The following is a 19,186-nucleotide window of genomic DNA, read 5'->3' on the forward strand; positions in this document are numbered from 1 at the left end:
ATTCATTATTCTTTATTTATAACTCCTCTATTTATTTATTTAGAGTATAACACACAATGTTACATTAGTCTCAGGTATACAACATAGTGATTCAACATCTCCATACATCATGCTACACACCACAAGTGTAGCTACCATCTTTCACCATACAATGCTACTAAATACCATTGACTATATTCCTCTGCTGTGCCTTTTATTCCATGACTTATTTGTTCCATAACTGGACACCTGGGTCTCCCACTCCCCTTCACCCATTTTGCCCATCCCTATACCCCCTCTTCCCTCTGGCAACCATCAGTTTGTTCTCTGTATTTATAGGTCTGATTCTGGTTTTTGTTTGTTTATTCGTTTTGAATTTTAGATTCCACATATGAGTGAAATCATATACTGTTTGTCTTCCTCATTCTGACTTATTTCACTTAGCATAATACCCTCTAGATCTACTCATATTGTTGCAAATGGCAAGATTCCATCCTTTTTTATGGCTGCATAATATTCATGTGTGTGTGTGTGTGTGTGTGTGTGTGTACTACATTTTCTTTATCCTTTCATCTACCGATAGGTCCTTAGGTTGCTTCCTTATCTTGGCTATTGTAAATAATGTTGCAATAAATATAACTCTTATTTTACCTGAAAGACTAAACAAAAAAGGAAGGATATTCAAATATTGAATATTGTTTCAGGTTTATTAAAATCTGATATACAGGGGCACATGTTTTAATAATACATTGGGTTTTATTTAGATAAATTCCTGGAATTATTAGTTATACTCCTGTACCTGACTTTCCCGTATCAATAATATTAACATTTCTTACCATGAAAATTTTAACTTAAAACATTAAAATGAGGAACATTAACCATACTTCATTAAATTTTTCATAAATTTCCAGAATGTCCATGAAGAAAAGTATGTTGAACTGTTCATTGTTGCTGATGGTAATGTGGTAAGTTTTCAGATGAACATTTGCTCTTCATTTATGCTTATAAAACTATAGTTGTGATCCTAGAAAAGAGGAAAAAAAAGTATTTTAATAAGAAGTCCATTTGGGCTTAATGTTGTTTTTAGCTTCCCCAAACAGATTTATATAAGAGATGATAAGGTCCTTTGGCAGTATAGCAGACTAAGCCAAAATAGAATTCTCATCCCTATTATGAATACATGGAAATGATGAACAAAGTATACAAAATTGAAAATATGTGCACAGACTATAGTTTAGCTCAGGAAAAAAAAAAAAAAAAACCACACAAGAAATCTCCAAGTCCTAAAAATGAGAAGAGAACCTCTGTCAAAGTAGTAAGTAAAATTCAAAGGCTTGGTGACATGTAATATATAGAACATATTGCATAATGCCCAGAGCCATAAAGAGCTGCCCCATCTCTGAAAAGAGAACTGGAGAATCTCTCTCCACTGAAACTGTAAAGAGAAAGGGAATGTTCTGTCTGTCTGTAACAATGGGCAGGGAACATATTATGCATGAGAAAGCAGAAATCCTAAACTTGTGTCATGCAATGATGTGGAGCATGATATATTTTTCTTTAGATACAGAAATGCCAAGCAAAGCTTTCAACATAAAAACTGATTGAAAACTTGATAAACTGTTAAAGCTCAAGTCAAAAATGCCCTATAAAGATATTTTCATAATCCAAGATAAAACTAATCACATGAGGAGGAATCAACCAACATAATGGGAAGTAGAATAAGTTCTCCAAGAACTGAAAATTATCCACTGATATTTCAGATTATACACCTAACAAGAAAGTAGGAAAAGATATGCAACAAGAAATAACAGAGTTACAGGGAGAGTAGGGTTTTTTTAGTTCCCCTCCAGTAGGAATGTTGGAGTTTTTTTCTCCAAAAGTGAGAATCAGATACATTTATTTTTACTGTCAATAAATTTTCTTTTGACAGATTAACTGAAAATTTTAGCCATCCTAATAAGACAAAATAAATGAGATCTACATTAATTTAAAAGAAAGATACACATTGTTGCGTTTTTTTAAAAAAGGAGAAACTTCAGTTATCCATTTTTTTAAAAAGGTAATTGGTAAAATTTAGGCATCAGATAGGCTTACATTAACATGTGTTAGAGAACATGTTAACTAACTTTTTAAAGTGCTAAAATAAGCTTTCTTTATAATAATTTATTAGAAAGAAGTAAGAACGATGTATTAAATTTAATATTTACCCCAGATACCAGGTAAAGGTTTGCTTGATATTATTTTAGGGGCATTAAACTGGACTTTTACATGCATAGCTCTTACATATGCTGCCTTAATATTGTCTTTAAATATTTAAGGGGTGTTTTTTGAGAAGTTCCTATAGTAAATCATCTATTTTCACTTAACAAATAGCTAATGATTGTCTAATATACTAGATTCTGAGTGTTAGATATATATATTTATATTATATATGCACGCATGCATACATGCATGTGTTAGCTGAGTATAAAGAGCAACAGCAAGAACAATGTAGAGTTAGTGTATTCTGGTAAGATGAAATAGAAAAACGAAAGCAACTTTGGGAAAATATTTCAAGGTACTGACATATTTTGAAGACAGTATGATGAATTTTAATCAGCTAAATAGAGTAAGGATATGGATATATACACCCAGATATAACAAGTTGAAAGAATAAGCAGAACACAAGTGTCTATATGCTGGGGAAGACTAGCCATATAATAAAGACTTGTCAATAGAATGCAAAGACCCCATACCCCTTTCTTTCCCATACCCCCATGGGTGGATATCACTGACTGATAAAGTACCCTATCACTGTGATCTCTAAGATAGGCTCAGGATCTTTCTCAACTGTGTATTTTAGGCAAGCACTACCAATTGGTCACTAAGAATCCTGGTGTGAAACTATATTTGCCATCCAGAACTTAAGGGGATGGTGGAAAAAAAGACAACTCTGTACAATAAAACACTAGGAGTGATAGGGTATTAGCAACCAAGGTGATAAGAAATTTCTTAAAAGACAAAATGTTCAATATTAAAGGTAGACAAGATGACCAGGAAGATGAGGAAAATGTGTTCAACAGATTGGATAACTAGGAGGCCATTTATGTTCCTGTCAAGAATAGTTTTAATGAAATAGAGGCAGTTAAACTAATGAATAGTAGATTGAGGAATGAATGGGAAATGAGAAGTGAGGAGAGTCTAATGTTATATCTTTGAGGTATTTAGATATATGAGAGAACAGGAGAGCAATGGAGCAAGTAACTGGAGGATACTTGCAGGATTCAGAAAAGCCATGTTTCTTTTACTTTTTATTATGAAACAAGCTTGATCATTTGGCATTTATCCCTACAGGATACTTTTGTTATTTTTATAAGGTATATTTTATCAGGTCTAAATTGATCATGCTAAGAACAAGGTCCTGATGGCACAAATGGAAAATCCATTTGTTAGAAGGGGAAAAAAGACAGAATAGGCTGGAGGAGGAAAGTCCACTTTGTCTTCTCAGCCTTTCTCTGGAGAGAAGGGGGAGCCACAATTTCCTGTCTTTCTCCATCACATCTCTGGCTTTAGGGTGGTCCTTGATTACATTCCTTAGTTTGTGACAACCATGAACATAGAAGGGCTGATAAAGTATCTGCTTTATTTGCAATATAATGGTTTCTGTAGAGCTTTCATAAGTTTTGTTTCATCAGCATGATAAATATGGACTCTAAAGAACACTTATTAGTTGGTTTAATAAATCAATGTACTGTAATATATTGTAATGTGAAAAGGGAATAAGGTTATGAAGAAAACCTTAAAGTAGTGCTAAGCTGAAGCATGTCATTAGAAACTGCTATATCTAGTTATTTGATATCAAAAATATAATTCTGTATAATTTGCCCAGATTTTTAGCTGGCCAGAAAGAATGCCAATAAGTCCCCCCCACCCTTGGAAATATCTCATAGTGAGTGAAGTATTTTGTTGAGTTTTTATTCATCTCCTATTATTAATGAATGTTGATCTGATGTTTTATTTCCAGTATCAAAGGAATAATCATCCTCACACTAAACTGAGGAACAGAATTTGGGGAATGGTCAATTTTGTCAACATGGTAAGATCTAATACAGTTTGAATCAAGCTAAAAGTGCAAAATAGAAGAAACCTTTTAAGATAGCTGTTGGATTTTGTGGTAATCTCGATATTGAGACAGCCCAAAATACAAAAATTCACCATGTGTATTAATTAGCCAAAATCCATGAAAAATTCACAGCAATAAATGAACCACAGCACTGAGGCTTTGGTTTTCTAAGTAAATGACATTTAATATTTAAGGAGGTTTCAAAGATTGGTTACTAATCACAAAATTTATAAAGCACTGTATAAAGAATATTCATATTATTGCATAAATCAAATCCACTAATGCATTTAAAATCACTATTCTATAACCTAGCATTGTTGGAGAGCTTGTTTCTGCTTCACCCTCAACTTCAGGCCTTTATCAAAGGCATTGCAATGATCAATGTCTCCACTCACATTCTTATCTCTTCTTCAATAGTAATCTGTTCTTATTTGTTACTCAGTGATTGCTAGCCTAGTTATGGGACCCAGAGTGTTTTGTTGCCCTGATCTATCCTGTCTCAGGAAAGCTCTGTCATCCATGGGTCTTTGGGTAGATTATTCTCACTGTGTTCTTCCTTCATTGGTAGGAGACATTGAATGCTCTGACCTTAGGACAGCTTCCTGCCTCTCCTCCAGCGGCAGAAGGTTTTTTTTTTTTTCTTTTCTTTCCCTTTCTTTCAGCAATAATCAGTTTTCACTTGAGTTCTGGGAACATAAAAAAAATGCCCCACTCAACAATTGATATGTCATCCAGACAGATAACCAGTAAACAGTGGTTTTGAACAACAGTATAGACCAAATGAAGCCAACAGGTATATACAGGATATTCCATCCAAGAGCAACAGAATACACCATTTCTTCTCAAGAGCAGATGGAATATTTCATAGTATATTATATAGCAGGCCACAAAGCAAACCTCAACAAATTCAAAAAGATGGAAATTATATCAAGTACAATGACAGCAAGATTACTGGAAAATTTATAAATATGTGGAAATTAAAGAACACATTCCTGAACAACAAATGGATCAAAGAATAAATGAAAGGTAAAATCAAAATAAAATCTTGATACTAACAAAAATGGAAACAAAACATATCAAAACTTATGAGATGCAGCAAAAGCAGCTCCAGGAGGAAAGTTTGTAGTTGTAAATGCATACATACATCAATTAAAAAGAAAATAGCAAATAAACAACTAAAGTTATACCTTAAGGAACTACAAAAAGAAGAACGAACTAAGCCCACAGTTAGCACAAGAAAAGAAGTAATAATGAGATTAGAACAGAAAAAAAATATTGGCAGAAGCTTAGTGCCTTTGTGTCTCTGGAGAATAAGAGTCTGGTAGGTTTAAAGATGTTCCCAAAGCAACAGTTTTTCCTGTCCTTCAGGCCTATAACACAAAGGGAGGGTCTCTCTAGTCTCCCACTCTGCCCTCCATGGTTTAATACACATCCAGAGGAGGCTCATGGAGAAGATTCTGAGAGTAGGTGTGAAATTCCTTATGTCTTTGTCTTTCAGAAGGTCCTATACGCTCATTTTATCCCACACTTACCCTTTAGCAATTCCTTACAAATGTCTTGTGAATTCTTCTTATGTCTTATATGGTGCTCAGCATCTCTTTTTATCATGCTCTGCCACTGGGAGATGCTCTAGTACCATCTCTCCCCACCGGAGGAAATCTTTCCTTAGATTTCAGGCTACTATTTGCCCTGTTTACCTCAACTAACTAATGGTCTGATATATGACTTTGTAGATTCTCTGGCTTTTTCTTTTTGTCAGGGTAGAAGCAACATTCTTTCCAACTTTATACATCTTAGCCAGAAGTAAAATTTCTCCGAACTTTAAATCTATGTCTATGGAAATTAAAAATCCTCCCCATATTATTCTAAAAGGTAGGAACAATGTGGAGTGGAATGGTTCTCTCTCATAGTTATCTCCGTTTTCTCCTGTTTCTTTTTATTGATTGATTGATAAGGGTTTTTGTAAGTTTATTCATGACTTGGGTCTAATCCTATTTTTCCAATAATTCTTTCAGGTTTTGTAACCATCTTTTCTCCTATCAAGGTTTTTAGGCGTTTTTTTTTCCAGTTTTATTGAGAAATAACGGACATACACTGCTGTATAGTATATGGCATACAGCATAATGGTTTGAGTTACATAAATTGTGAAATGATTACCACAGTAGGTTCAGCTAACATCTATCTTCTCAAATAGATACAATGAAAAGAAAAACCCAAAAGAATAAGGGAAAAAAAAACTCTTGTGATGGGAACTCTAAGTATCTACTCTTTTAAAAACGTTCCTATCCATCATACAGCAGTGTTAGCTGTAGTCATCATGCTGTACTCTCTAGTACTTATTTATCTTATCCCTGGAAGTTTGTACCTTTTCACCACCTTCCTCCAATTTCCCCCTCTCTCTACACACCACCTGTGGTAACCACAAGTCTATTAACTTTTCCTATGATATTTTTTTGTTTTTTAAAAATTCCATATGTAAGTGAGATCATATAGTGTTTGTCTTTCTCTGTCTGCCTATTTCACTTAGCGTAATACCCTCTAGGGTATTCTATATTATCAAAAATGGTAGGATATCCTTGATTTTTTATGGCCAAATAATATTCCACTGATGTATCTACTACAACGTCTTCCATTCATCCATTGATGGACACCTAGACTGTTTTCATGTTTTGATTATATAATAATGCTTATATAAACATAGGAGTGCATATATCTTTTTGAATTAGTGCTTTTGTTTCCTTTGATATGTTTCCAGAAGTGGAATTGCTGGATCATATAATAGTTATTTTTTAAATTTTTGATGATCTTCCATACTGTTTTCCATAGTGGCTATACCAATTTACAATCCCACCAACAGTGCACAAGTGTTCACTTTTCTCTACATCCATACCGGTATTTGTTGTCTCTTGTTTTTTTTTTTTTTTAGATTTTTTTTATTTTTTTATTTGACAGAGAGAGACAGCGAGAGAGGGAACACAAGCAGGGGGAGTGGGAGAGAGAGAAGCAGGCTCTCCTCTGAGCAGGGAGCCCGATGCGGGGCTCAATCCCAGGACCCTGGGATCATGACCTGAGCCGAAGGCAGACGCTTAATGACTGAGCCACCCAGGCGCCCCTGTCTCTTCTCTTTTTTATGATGGCCATTCTAACAAGCGTGAGACGATATCTCATTGTGATTTTAATTCACATTATCCTAATGACTAGTGATGTTGAAAATCTTTTCATGTACTTGTTGGCCTTTCATGTATCTTTTTTGAAGAAATGTCTATTCACTTACTTTGCCCATTTTTAAATTAGATATTTGTTTTTTTGAGTTAATGAGTTGTTTATGTGTGCCAGATATCAACCCCTTGTCAGATATATGGCTTGTAAATATATTTTCCCATTCCATAAGTTGTCTTTTCACTTTTTTACTGGTTTCTTTTGCTGTGCAGAAGCTTTTTAGTTTGATGCAGTCCCACTTGACTGTTTCTTATTTTATTGCTTGTGCTTTAGGCATCATATCCAAACAATCATTACAAAGGCCCATGTCAAGGAGCTTTACTTCTATGTTTTCTTCTAGGATTTTCATAGTAAAACTCAATTTAAGTCTTTAATCCATTTTGAGTTAATTTTTGTGAGTAGTATAAGTTAGTAATTGTGTATTGTGAATACACAATTGACACAGTGCCACTTATTGAAGAGACTGTGCTTTCTATTAAGTATTCTTGACTTCCTTGTCAAATATTAGTTGACTGTAAGGGACACCTGGGTGGCTCAATCAGTTGAGCTTCCGACTCTTGGCTTCAGTTCAGGTCATGATTTCAGGGTCATAGGATTGAGCCCCACATGGGGCTCCATGCTCAGCGGGGAGTCTACTTCCCCTATCCTTTTCCCCTCCCCCCACTCACACACTCTCTCTCTCTCTCTAAAATAAGTAAGTGAATCTTTAAAAAATATTAGTTGACTGTATATGCTTGGGTTTATTTCTGGGCTCTGGATTCTGTTCCATTGGACTATTTGTCTGTTTATATGCCAGTACCATACTGTTTTGATGACTTTAGATTTATAGTACAACTTAAGATCAGTAAGTGTGATGCTCCTGCTTTGTTTGTCTTTATCAGGATTTCTTTGACTATTTGAGGTGTTTTGTGGTTCCATATAAACTTTAGGAGTGCTTTTTCTACTTCTGTAAAAAATATCATTGGAATCTTGATAAAGATTGCATTGAATATATAAATGGCTTTCAAAAATATAAAATAAATGGCTTTCAGTAGTATTGATATTTTAATAATATTAATTCTTCCAATCTATGAACACAGGACAGCTTTGCATTTATTTATGTCTTCTTTGATTTCTCTTATCAACTTATCATTTTTAGCATAGGTATCTTTCACCTCCTTAGTTAAATTTATTCCTAAAATTTTATTGTTTTTGATGTTCATGTATATGGGATGAATCTCTTTCTTTCTTTTTCAAAAATGTCTTTGTTATTGTACAGAAATGCATGTTTGCATGTTAATTTTATATCCTGTGACTTTACTGAATTCATTGATTAGATCTAACAATTGTTGGTTGTCTTTAGGATTTTCTATATTTAATATCATGGCTGAAAATAGAGGCAATTTTACTGGTTCCTTACCAATTCTGATACCTTTAATTTCTTTTTCGTGTCTGATTGTTCTAGCTAGGACTTCCAGTACTACATGGAATAGGGAGGGGTGGTAACAGTGGACACTCATGTTCTTTTTTTTTTTTTTTTTTTTTTTGAGAGAGAGATTGAATGCATGCAAGCTGGGAAGTGGGCAGAGAGAGAAGAAGAGAATCTTAAGCAGGCTCCCTGCCCAGTGCAGAGCCCAACACAGGGCTTGATCTCAACCCTGAGATCATGACCTGAGCCAAAATCAAGAGTTGGTTGCCCCTGTTCTTAATCTTAGAGGAAAAGCTTTCAACCTTTCACCATGATGTTAGCTGTGGATTTGTCATAACTGGCCTTGATTATGTTGAGATATGTTCTTTCTATGCCTAATTTGTTGAGTTTTTTTTTATAACAAATGAAATGAATTTTGTCAATTTGAGATACAATTCTTATGATTCATTGCTTTCATTCTATTAATGTAATATGTCACATTCATTGGTTTATGCTGAATGATCCTCACATCCCAAGGATAAATTCCACTTGATCATGTGAATGATTCTTTTAACCTGCTGCTGAAATCAGTTTGGTAGTATTTTATGGAGAATTTTTCATTTATACTCATCAAGGGTATTAGCCTGCAGTATTCTTTTCTAATAATATCATTTTCTGGCTTTGGTATCAGGGTAAGGCTGGCCTTGTAAAATGAGTTTGGGAGTGTTTCCTCCTCTTTGAGTTTTTTGGAAAAGTTTGAGAATGATTGATATTAATTCTTTAAATGTTTGGTATAATTCACCAGTAAAGCTATCTGGTCCTGGACTTTTCTTCATTAGGATATTGAGGATATTGTTGATCACTGATTCGATCTCCTTACTAGTAATTGGTCTATTCAGAGTTTCTACTTGATTTGATCTTGGTAAGTAGTTTAGTTCCAAGAATTTTTGCATTTCTTCTAGGCATCCGGGTTTTGTCATATAGTTGTTCGTAGCAGGCTCTTATCCTTTAAATTTCTGTGGTGTCCATTGTAATGCCTCTTTTTTCATTTATAATTTTGTTGATTTTAGTCCTTTATCTTTTTCCTTGGTCTTAGCTAGGGTGTGTCCATTTTCTTCATCTTTTTAAAGAACCAACTCTTAGTTTGGTTAATCTTTTCCAATGTTTTTCTGTTCTCTACTTCATGTATTTCTCCTATAATCTTTATTATTTCCTTTCTTTGGCTAAGTTTGAGCTCTGTTGTTGTTGTTGTTGTTTATATAGTTCCTCAAGGTATAGAGTTAGGTTGTTCATCTAGGATCTTTCTTACTTCTTAATGTAGGCAATTATCGTAATGAACTTTCTTTTCTCTTAGAACTGTTTTTGCTGCATCTCATAAGTTCTTCATCCCAAAATGTTTCCATTTTCATTTGTCTTAAGGTCTTTTATTTCCCCCTTAATTTCTTCTTTGATCCATTGATTGTTCAGGAGAGTGTTGTTTAGTTTCCATGTGTTCATGAATTTTCCAGTTTTCCTCTTGTTATTGGTTTCTAGTTCCATGACATTATTTTCAGAAAAGATACTTGGTATGATTTTTCATGATTTTTGAATTTGCTTAGACTTGTTTTAAAACCTAACATATGGCCTACTCTAAAAAAATATTCTATGTACACATAAGAATATGTATTCTGCTATTATTGGATAGAATGTTCTGTATACATCTGTTAGGTCCATTAGGACTAGGGTATTGTTCAAATGCACTGTTTACTTATTGATTCTCTGTCTGGATGATCTATCCATTGTCCAGTGTGGAGTATTAAATTTTTTAAAAATTTTTCCTTTCAGTTCTCTTAGTTTTTGCTTTGTATATTTAGGTTTTCCAATATTGGGCACATAAATATTTACAGTTATGTCTTCTTGATGTGTTGACTCTTTTATCATTATGTAATGGCCTTTGTCTCTTTTTACCATTTTTAGTTTAAAATCTACTTTGATATATGTATAATTACCTTTGTTTTGGGGAAGGGTTATCATTTGCTTGAAATGTCTTTTTCCATCCCTTCACTTTCAGTCTATGTGTGTCTTTAGGGCTAACGTGTCTTTTGTATGTTGTATATTGTTGGATATTGCTTTTTTTAATCCCTTCAGCCACCCTATGTCTTTTGATTGGAGAATTTAATTTGTCCATATTTAAAGTAATTATCGGTAAGTAAAGACATACTATTGCCATTTTGTGAATTGTTTTCTGGTTATTTTACAGATCCATTTTTCCCCATTTCTTATCCTACTGTTCTTTTTTGTATTTTGGTGTCTTTGGTATTGGTATGCTTTGGCTTCTTTATTGTATTCTTTCGTCTAATTACCAGAAAATTTTCCCTTGAGATTATCATGAGGTTTACATAAAATAGCAAACTTATCAGATCCTAATTTAAACTGATAACAATTTAACTTTAATAGAATTCATATACTTTACACTTTCCCTTTTTATCCTCCTTACCTTTTACATTATTGCTGTTTCAATTTATATTTTTTAATATTTTGTAACTAATAACATTGTACATATTGTATTTATGGGTTTTTTTGCTATGTTCATTTTTTTGACTTTTAAACTAGAGTTGTGAGTTATACACTGCCATTACCAAATTGCAGAATCTAATGATGACTATATATTTACCATTAGAAGTGAGATTTATGTTATCATTTTGTGTTTTTTATGATGTTAATGAGCATTTTTTACTTCTACTCAAAGAACTCCCTTCAGCATTTCTTCTAAGGCAGGTCTGGTGGTAATGAACTCCCTTCCTCAGCTTTTGGTTGTTCAAGAAAGTCTTTATCTCTCCTTCATTTCTGAAGGACACCTTTACCAGCCATTGTATTCTTGGTTGACAGTTTCTTTGATATTACATTATCTCTTTGCCTTAAAAGTTTCTGTTGAGACATCTGTCCATAGTCATATGGGAGCTCCCTTATATGTAATGCCTCTCTTTTCTCTGCTGCTGTTAAAATTCTTTCATCTTTGACTTTTGATGATTTAATTATAATGTATCTTAATGTAGCCCTATTTGGTTTAATCTATTTGTCTTTCAGGCTTCATGGATCTAGATGTCTATTTCTCTCCCCAGGTTCAGGAAGTTTTCAGCCATTATTGTTTTAAATATACTTTCTATCCCTTTTTTTTCTCTTCTCCTTCTAGAATTCTCATGGAATCTTTATATTGTGTCTCATAATTCCAGTAGGTTTTCTTCACTCTTTTTCATTCTTTTTTTCATTTTGCTCCTCTCACTGGGTAATGTCTACTGTCTAATTCTTTCTTCCACATGGGTAAAGCTTTTCATTTTGTTCATGCATTATTTTCCTAATTTTATTTAGTTGTCTGTCTGTGTTTTCTTGTAGTCCACTAAACTTCCTTAGAGGAGTATTCAAATTGTGTCCCTGACAGTTTATAGATCTCTGTTTCTTTATGGTCAGTTATTGGAGCTTTATCAGTTTCTTTTGGTGGAGTCAGATTTACCTAATTTTTCATGATCTTTGATTCCTTACATTGGTACTGCACATTCAGATAACAGGGAGTCTCTTCCAGATGTATAGATTTTCTTTGGCAGAGACAGTTCTTTACCAGTCAGCTCAGTTGGGTTTCTGTGTGTGTTTGCAGATAATGTCTTTGGGAAGATTGGGCTTACTACTATGGTCTATTTTTGGATGAGACAACTGTTTGAGCTCTGAGAATGGAGATGCAGGTCTATTTTTGGATGAGATAACTGTTTGAGCTCTGAGGATGGAGATGCAGGCTTGGTTCCCATGCTAAGTGAGGATGCAGGATGGACTCCTCAGTTGCCTGAATTTTTTGGTCAGACTTACTAGATGTTTGGGACTGGGTATTATATTCAATAATAGATGGGACTATAAATTAGCTTCCCTGGACAAGGCCATGTGACTATACAGCTCATTGTTTGGGGGCCCAAAGCAGGCCATAATATACATGGAGTTCCCTGATCAGACAACGACACCAGTTTTGTTCTACAGAGGAAGTCAAGGGCTGTGCTCTCTGTCCAAGTGTCATTTGTATATAACACTGTTGATTGGGCTACACAGCTTCCCATGTGCTCTGGTTAGGCTGCCCGGTTAGACAGACTGAAGACTAGACAGACTGAAGACTATATTCAGTGATGAGCAGGATTATGAATTAGATTCCCTGCCCTCGTGCAGTGGGAGAAGCAGCTCTAAAACTGGAATATATCTTTGTTGTCTTGATTTAAGCTGAACTGCCCCCCAAGGTCATCAGCCAAACAACACCACTGGCTTTGCTCTGCAGACTGTGGGCTATGTCTGCTTTTCTCTTGTGCCTTTCTTGAGTTTTCTGGGCTGCACAGCTTTCGGGTGTCTTACCAACCTTCAGTCAGATGGGACAAAAAGGCACTCTTCACTGTGGGTAGGGTATAGCTCATCTCCCTTGCCTGGGTGGCTACTCCAGGCAACTCTCAATTTCCCGAACAGGCTCTCCAGTTAGAAGGTGCCAGAAGCTACCCTCAGCCTTGGCTAAAAATTAATCCTCCTGCCTGTGTGTAGCTCAGGAAGCCTTTACACCTGGTATAGGTTTCTCCCACTATCTGAGAGTAGAGTATTCCTGTTAAATCTTTCATAGGCCAAAATAGCATAAAGCTAAGAAGCAATTACTATTAATTTATATGGGAATGTTTCTGAGCTAAAAAACAACTTCTCTTAGGCTTTTCTGGTACCTTAGGACACATCTGGCTAATCAATGCACAAAATAAATTGAGATACAGCACTGATGCCCACAGACACACTTCAAAGCTATGGTGGCTTGATGCTGAGATTCTGAGTGTGGTCCCTGGAGAAAGAGTTTGGCAGTGCCACCTACCTGAGGTGTGTGCTGCCTCTATAATGGCTCACCACAAAACAAACATTGAGCATTATTTTTGCTTTTTGCCCTTTCTCATAAAAGCAAAAATCCTCTTCAGATTTCTTTTGTTCAGTGAAAACAGATTTTAATGTAGGTCTTTTGTGAAAGTAAAATAGCATAACACAAACTCAAAAATCAATTGGCTTTTTTCTGAGAGTAATCAACTCTATCCACCCATCTCTTGGCTCAAGCCACCATTGGTTCACACAGCTTTCAGGAATGTCACTAGCTCTTTTGGTCAGATGGAACCAGAAGACTCTCCCCACAGTGGGTGGGGCTATGTCTCAGTTCTCTTGCCTGGGCTACTCCCAATTTCCCAGTCTTCAATAAGAAAAGGCCAGGAGCTACTCTTGGCTTTGTGTGGAATTAATCCCCCTGCCTGTGTGTAGCATGGAAGGGCTCATGCCTGGTACTGGCTTTGCTCTGAGGGTGATCTGCTCTGCTCCTCTACCTCTCAGCTCAAGCTCCTCTTGTCCTGTTTCTTATATTTTGCAATTGTCTTTATCACTATCCTAACACTGATACAAATATAAGACTCAGTCTTTCTCTTTGGGTTCGATCGCCAAAGTAAACATAAATACAAAACTAGTGCATATTACTGAACTTTTACTAAAGATTTTCAGTTTAGATTGGGAAGTCATACTGATCCTTTATCCTTCACAGTGCCCATACTCATTATTTTACTGCATCCTCTCTCATTTTTTTTCATGCCTTTACCCCTTTATCTCAGAAATTTCAAAGTTTTTCTCTCTACTATGAAGAGTGAATTGACTCTTCACAATCTCCTAAATATGTATATCCAAACCCATCCAAGCATTCCATAGATGCAGCATGGTTTTATTTTATAGGGTATGTTCTCACTAGAAGAGAGTGCCTTAGTAGGATGACAAATGGTAACTGTTGTTTCCATTTTGTACTTTCTCCAGTTTTATGGACCTAAAGCCTACCCAGGAACTGTAGAGACTCCAATGAGACCAGGTTAAAAAAAAAAATTCTTGTTCTGTGGGACCTGACTCAAGGTTTATTCCACAATAAGGTCAGGGTCAAAAGGAATGGACATTACAGGCTCCAGTATGGATTTGAGATCATGATTTGACTAAAAGTCTAACTTCATGATTGTTTAAAGGAAGCTTAGTTCTCAGGCTTATGAAATGGCTTTGTTGGGTTATTACATTGACACATGAAATTCAATATATTCATATTATGCAGGTTAAAAAAAGTAGAAAATTAACACAATGTTATTACAGCCATGATGTATCACACTTCTTAATAACTGTTTGCATCCTCTACTAATATTGTGTGAGTGACCTCATCATTAACTCAGTGTTCATCGTTCTTCATTCTTTCTTTCAACCCACTTTGTACTGGCTGTTATGAAATATAAAATTTAGGGCGCCTGGGTGGCTCAGTTGGTTAAGCGACTGCCTTCGGCTCAGGTCATGATCCTGGAGTCCCGGGATCGAGTCCCACATCGGGCTCCCTGCTCGGCGGGGGGTCTGCTTCTCCCTCTGACCCTCTCCCCTCTCGTGCTCTCTGTCTCTCATTCTCTCTCTCAAATAAATAAATAAAATCTTAAAAAAAAATTTATATAACATTTTTTTGTCTCAAAAATCCTCATATAATATCTGCTTCAACTCTGTCTTCTTTTGTGCTGGCATCAAAGTATCTACCAACTTAGTGTTTACAAAAGCAAATGGGAATGAGGTAAAAAGGCTTATGAGCTATAGCTATTGGTTTTGAGCTATCTCCAAAAAGATTTCTCAGACAACAAAGTAGTTCCAAAAAATCAAACAAAATATGGCAGCTAAGCTGGTTTTTGGTTTCTGAAAACCAGTATCAACATTCTATTCTGCCATAGAACCAACTAATGACTTAAATAGAGAAATAAAGAAAGAAGATTCATCCCTCTATGTGCCACTATTAGTAAATTCAAATCTTCAGGTCAGTTATAATCTCAGAGCTTTACTAACTTTTTTATGCTAGACACATCTTGAGCCCAGTGTCTGTAAGGTTTATCATATTCAAAGGTAATCAGATCTTTTATTTCAGTTAAGTTTTTTTGTTGGTCATGGCAATTCACCCAGTATTCTGGGCAATTTACACTACATTCTGTTTCAATATAGCCATTTGTAAAATAAGGCCTACACTTTTTGTTTATGTACATCACATGTTAGAATTACTTTTTTTTTATTGTAGAGGAATATAGTAATGATGAAGGATCCTTCTGTAACTTGACTCTATGAAAATTTATTTCTCCTTTGACAGATTTATAAAACCTTGGACATTCATGTGACATTGGTTGGCCTTGAAATGTGGACAAATGGAGATAAAATAGACATAGATTCAAATATAGAAAATACCTTATTGCGTTTTTCAACTTGGCAAGAAATAATCCTGAAAAAAAGGAATAATTTTGATCATGTTCTATTACTCAGGTATGTAAGTGCTCTATTTTCCTGCATATTTTAGGTGGAGTATAAAAAAGAAAAGAAAACAAAACAAATGAACAGCAACAAAATACTTTTTAAAACAGCTGACTTTTGCATAGTACACAGTGACAAAATGTATGTCTAGCTATACATAAAATTTCGAAATGAAATATTTAATAATCTTTCTTTCTAATAGTGATTGATACTAGAAAGCAAACATGATATATTTACATTTCTGGTCATGGCTGAAAATGTCATTAGATAAGTAATGTACTTTTAGAATCAATTTACTTATCAGCATCCAGCCCTAACTCCCTTAATTCTTACATGCTATGCCATTCCAAAACTCCCCAAAACCCACCTTTCTGGGAAAGCACCTCATTCTCTGGAAATTTTCCCTCAATGAAATATCTCTATCCAATGAATAGCACTTCAAGAGCATCTCCTCTACTATTCATTATGGTGGATAACTAATCCGCCGCAGCTTTAATATTCCTAAGTAAATAAAGGTTTGGATTTATCTACAATATTAGGTCATTCCTAAGAAAGCGGAGTGATTTTTTATCATTTTTGTAATTCAAAATAACTACCACACTACTCAGCCTACTAGGAAATGATAAATAATTGTGGAGCTGAACTGACTTTAACCTTGTGTTAATCATAGTTCTGTTATCCTAATTAAAGTATGAAAGCACAACTTTGGAGCAATGAAGTCTTTTAGCAGTTTTTCTGGTGCCCTTAAGGCTACTATGTAACAATCGTACCCACTTTACCTACTTCATCTTCCTATAATAGCAGTGTTTCTTAAGGTCTGCAAACACATCCTACAAATGTGCTTCCTAGCGTTATCTAAATGTTCTTTCAGTTTGAACTAGGAACTGTGAACCTTCCAAAGCCTATAGATGGAGATTGGGTCCAGCTCTTTGGCAGATTGATGAGAGTGAATCACATCTCTAAAGTAATATCATTTCTGATTTTCATAACTGGGATGGCCCACAGTTATCTCCGGGGGATAGTTGTACCTGACTTGGACTCAGATATTCATGCACTAGTATGCACCAAAATGATAGAGGTTAAAGTAAAATATCACCATAACCTTCATTGTGCACAAGATTAGCCTCTTTGCCTATACCTTGGACATGTATTTTAAAATACTTAATAAATTAGTCTAGAAATATTACACGGCTATAAGCGAAAAACTTTTTACTTTCATGAATGTCCCTTATTCTGAGCAGTAGTTTCTCACAACAATAGTTATGTCTGCAAATGAGGAAATGAGAAAAGTGCTCCTAAATATCTAATTGGACATCATATTTGGGACTTCTTACGTGTTCAGTTTTTGTATGTCTTCTCATCTATATTCACATAGCACTAGAAGTGGTAAGACAATCTATATGGCATTTTCATGTTGTGATTTTTGTTTTCAAGTAACCATGAGCAAATTCAGAATCCAGATTGTGCTTGCTCTGAGGTTGCATCTCCATAAGTGGTATTTTTCCAAATCTCCAGAGTCTAGGAAGACCAAAATTCTAAATTCTTCCAAGATACTAGGTAAACACTGAGACAAAAATGTAGGACATATCAATAGTAAAGAAAGAAATATTTATAATAATTTATAATAAATATTTATTTATTTATAATTATACCTATTTCTATGTATAAATATAATTATATTTCAATATATATTTATATAATATATATAATTATATATAAATATATAAATATAAATTTATATAAATATAGTATATATAAATATATATACAAATTATATATAATTTTAAATATAATAATATATAATTTTATATATAATATTTTATATAATAATTAATATAATAATACAATATAATATATTTTAATATAATTTTTATAATTTTATATAATAATCAATATATATAACATATAATATATATTTATATAATAATTAATATAATATAATTATTAATATATAATGAATAAATATATTTATATTTATATTTATATGTTATAACATATAATATAATATAAAAATATTTTTATATGATATATAAAAATAATAAATTTATATATAATATAAATTATATGTAAATATACAATATGTAAAATATATTATATATAACATATTATATATATTTTATATGTGTATATATATATATTTTTTAAGATTTTATTTATTTGACAGAGCACAAGCAGAGGGAGAGAGAGGGACAAGCAGGCTCCCTGCTGAGCAAGGACCCAATGTGGGACTCGATCCCAGGACCCTGGGATTGTGACCTGGGCCGAAGGCAGCAGCTTAACCGACTGAGCCACCCAGGCGCCCCTATATTTTATATATATTATATATATATTTTACACTGGTACAAAAATAATAATTTTACATATAATAATGCATAAAAATTATAAATTTATAAATAAAATAAATTATATATATATAAAATATATATAATATATATTATATATGTGTTTTATATATAATATATATCTAATATATAAAATATATATATAATAATATAATATAATGATATAAAAATATTTTACATATAGTAATACATAAAAATTATAAATTTATAATAACATAAATTATATAGAAATATAAAATATGTAAAATATGTATATTACATATATTATATATATATTTTATATATATTTATATATATAATAATAAAATGATATAAAAATAGAAAATTTACATATAACACATAAAAATTATAAATTTATATATAACATAAACTATATATAAATATAAAATATATAAAATATATATAATAAATATATATTTTATATATAATTTATATTATATATAAAATAATATAATGATATAAAAATAGTTTTACATTTAATACATAAAAATAATAAATTTATATGTAACATAAATTATATATAAATATAAAATATATAACATATAAAAAATATATATAATAATTTTACATATAATAATACACAAAAATTAGAAATTTATAGATAACATAAATTATATATAAATATATATAGTTATATATAATAATATAATGATATAAAAACAATTTACATATAATAATATATAAAGTAATAAATTTATATTTAACATAAATTATATATAAATATAAAATTTATATGAAATATATTACATATAAAATAAATATATATTTACATATATAATAATATAATATGATATAAAAATAATAATTTTACATATAATAATACATAAAAATTAT

The 19,186-nt window shown here is 33.0% G+C and overlaps 1 protein-coding gene across 1 annotated transcript in view; it reads left to right on the plus strand.

Annotated features, from left to right (window-relative positions):
- ADAM7 (ADAM metallopeptidase domain 7) overlaps positions 1 to 19,186 on the plus strand; it is a 108,516-nt gene that overhangs the window by 48,423 nt on the left and 40,907 nt on the right. Inside the window, exons 7-9 of the mRNA XM_021698760.1 lie at positions 891 to 944; positions 3,983 to 4,054; positions 15,853 to 16,022. Of these exons, the coding sequence (XP_021554435.1) occupies positions 891 to 944; positions 3,983 to 4,054; positions 15,853 to 16,022 (296 nt within the window). The remainder of the gene's footprint in view (positions 1 to 890; positions 945 to 3,982; positions 4,055 to 15,852; positions 16,023 to 19,186) is intronic.

This window comes from Neomonachus schauinslandi, chromosome 2 (assembly GCF_002201575.2).
Source record: "Neomonachus schauinslandi chromosome 2, ASM220157v2, whole genome shotgun sequence".
Lineage (NCBI taxonomy): Eukaryota > Metazoa > Chordata > Mammalia > Carnivora > Phocidae > Neomonachus > Neomonachus schauinslandi.